The sequence below is a fragment of the Pterocles gutturalis genome, unplaced genomic scaffold (assembly GCF_000699245.1).
Source record: "Pterocles gutturalis isolate BGI_N339 unplaced genomic scaffold, ASM69924v1 scaffold22490, whole genome shotgun sequence".
In the NCBI taxonomy this organism is placed as follows: domain Eukaryota; kingdom Metazoa; phylum Chordata; class Aves; order Pterocliformes; family Pteroclidae; genus Pterocles; species Pterocles gutturalis.
In genome coordinates, this window is record NW_010143948.1 from 11,317 (window position 1) to 13,762 (window position 2,446).

General features: G+C 37.4%; 1 protein-coding gene across 1 annotated transcript; it reads right to left on the minus strand.

Annotated features, from left to right (window-relative positions):
- Window positions 1-444: 444 nt before the first annotated feature.
- AK3 (adenylate kinase 3) lies at window positions 445-2,076 on the minus strand (the record flags this gene model as incomplete). Its single annotated transcript, XM_010084955.1, has 2 exons — window positions 445-568; window positions 1,958-2,076. Coding segments are annotated over 2 exons (243 nt in total), but the record flags the coding sequence as incomplete, so codon positions are not given.
- Between the last annotated feature and the right edge of the window lie 370 nt (window positions 2,077-2,446).

The following is a 2,446-nucleotide window of genomic DNA, read 5'->3' on the forward strand; positions in this document are numbered from 1 at the left end:
TCCTAACTCGCTTAGCCTGTCCTCACAGCGGAGGTGCCTCTGATCATCTTCATGACCCTCCTCTGGACCCCCTCCAACAGGTCCATGTCTTTCCTGTGCTGGAAAATCAATCAATGTGCTTTGTAATTAAGCTGTATTTTGAAATGTTTCATTCACTAGTCAGTATTTGCAAACATAAATATTTTCTGAATAAGAGACACAAGAGTACCTGCTTTTGTTAAAATCGGTTACTATATTATAAAAATGAGGTATATTTAATATTTAAAAAATACAGCATTAAAGTGAGAACCACAGGCCACAAAGTTTTGTCATAATGTATGTTAAGGACAACATTAGAATTTAATTATTGATTACTCTGGTAGACCACTTAGACAAATTCTTGATTGCTGAATCTCATTTAATCAAGTGTGAGCTATGGCAGATGAGCAGAAATTAGACCTGTTTTCACCTGGGAGTGTCAGCATCTTTCTGGCTCACGTCTGGCAACTTGGTTTGGAGGAAGGCATAGATATGTGGCCAGATCTTATTGGTTTCTGTTCCAGAGAAGGATTTCAATAACCCTTTTTCCCTAAGGAAGCAAAAGAAGAAAGCATTACAAAAGTCAAATTGTTTAATTGCCCCAGGATTTCCACCTCCCCTTAAGATTGCCCTGGCAGGAGTGTGTGAATATGCATGTGATGATTTGACATGAAGGACAGCCGTAACATGAGGAACACAGGCTGGACATGCATTACTCTGTTCCTCAAACAGTGAGCTACTGTCCACATCAGTTCATAAAACTGACAGCTATCCACACAGTACTTAATAACAAACTATGAAGGGTAAAAATAAGCAGCAGCAATGCAGTTATGTAGCCCATGCTATACAGCAGCCATCCAAACAACCATGACTAACCCAGGTATTGAAAAGCTGCACCTCAAGGATAAAAGAAGGTGCATCTGAACAATCAACTGAACCAGGCACAATCAAGTTATTCTGAATTAGTTCTAGTAGCTAGTTTTATCTGTAACATATGTTATTATCAGTAATAATAGCTTAGGCCTATGTCTTACTGTGGTGCTTTGAGGTATTTTCACTTCAGAAAGCTACCAAAGGCAGGAAAACCATTGTCAATCCAGAAAAACTCCTTCTTTAAAACTTAACCACCCCAAAGATGGATTTTCTAGTCTTCTGCTCAACAGTTTTGGTAGAGCATAATGAAGGGTGGTGCATATGGAGATAGAGGAAGGACAGTCACTTCAGCATGTTGTCAAAAGGAGCCTGATTTCTTTGTCTAGGCAGGATAAGACTACAAAGCTCTATATAGTGACCTATTATTATCTATGTATTAATAATGTGATATTTGCAACTTTACATTACGAGAAACTTTGTGTATAATTTTGGCTCTTAAAAGAACTAATGATTTGTTATCATTCCACAGTGCAAATGGCAGTATTCTCAAATAGCTACTTATTCCTAAAGAGCCTTGCTAGCTGTGATTGGCACAGTCCTGGTCTTAGAACAGCTGCTTTTAAATCCTCATTAACAGTTTTTCTATTTGCATATCACTTCTTGACCCCTTGCCCTTGTTAGGAGGGCTTCTACTTATACATCCAGAAGACAAAATACTGTTAAATCTTCCAAAAAAAAGGAAGTATCTCTGTCACCTTACTAACCAGAACAATGTTGCTCAGAACAGTACTGTAAGGTATTGAGTAATGCACAGCACTCTTTATAAAGCTAAATATGTCTGCAGTGAAAGGCTCTTTTGCTAAGCAGGCTTCTGAATAGGTTTCATGCAACAGCAAAAAACATACTCGTTTTCCTAGGTTGATTTCTTACTGAGTTAATGAAAGATACACTGCTATTCATACCATGTTCCCTGTTGCAATATCTCTGTAATTGAAGAGACCTGCTCCTCACTATGCTAATGTGGAAGGAGGTTTTAGAATGTGGAAGAATAGATTTTGCTACTTACCGATAATATTCGAGAACAGGTTTTGTTTGTGCATCATAAGCTTGCAGCCTCTTGGTAACTGTCTCTGGCTTATCATCATCACGCTGAACAAGTGGCTCTCCAGTAATATCATCAATGCCCTAATCATGGTTAAAAGCTAACATGAGTGTATATTTCTTATTTCTGTTTATGTTTTGTGTAATTTTCTATTTAAATTATGATCAGTTTCCACTTAGTCAAGGTGTAGATTTCTGCTTATAAAGAGAAAAGCTACTGGCCGTATCTTATCTGGAGATGTTGACTTTCCAGTAAAACAGTCCATCAATTAAAAACATTTTCTCAGTATTGGCAATCCACATCAGGTCATAGTAACTTGATGAATTTGTCCTCTGGAATATTTGTTGAATATGGGGAATATGAGAAAAAAACATTCATGTATGATGGAAAACAATATTGGTGGTAATATGTTCCTGCATAACAGGAAAAAAGCAAGACACCAACTGGACCTTT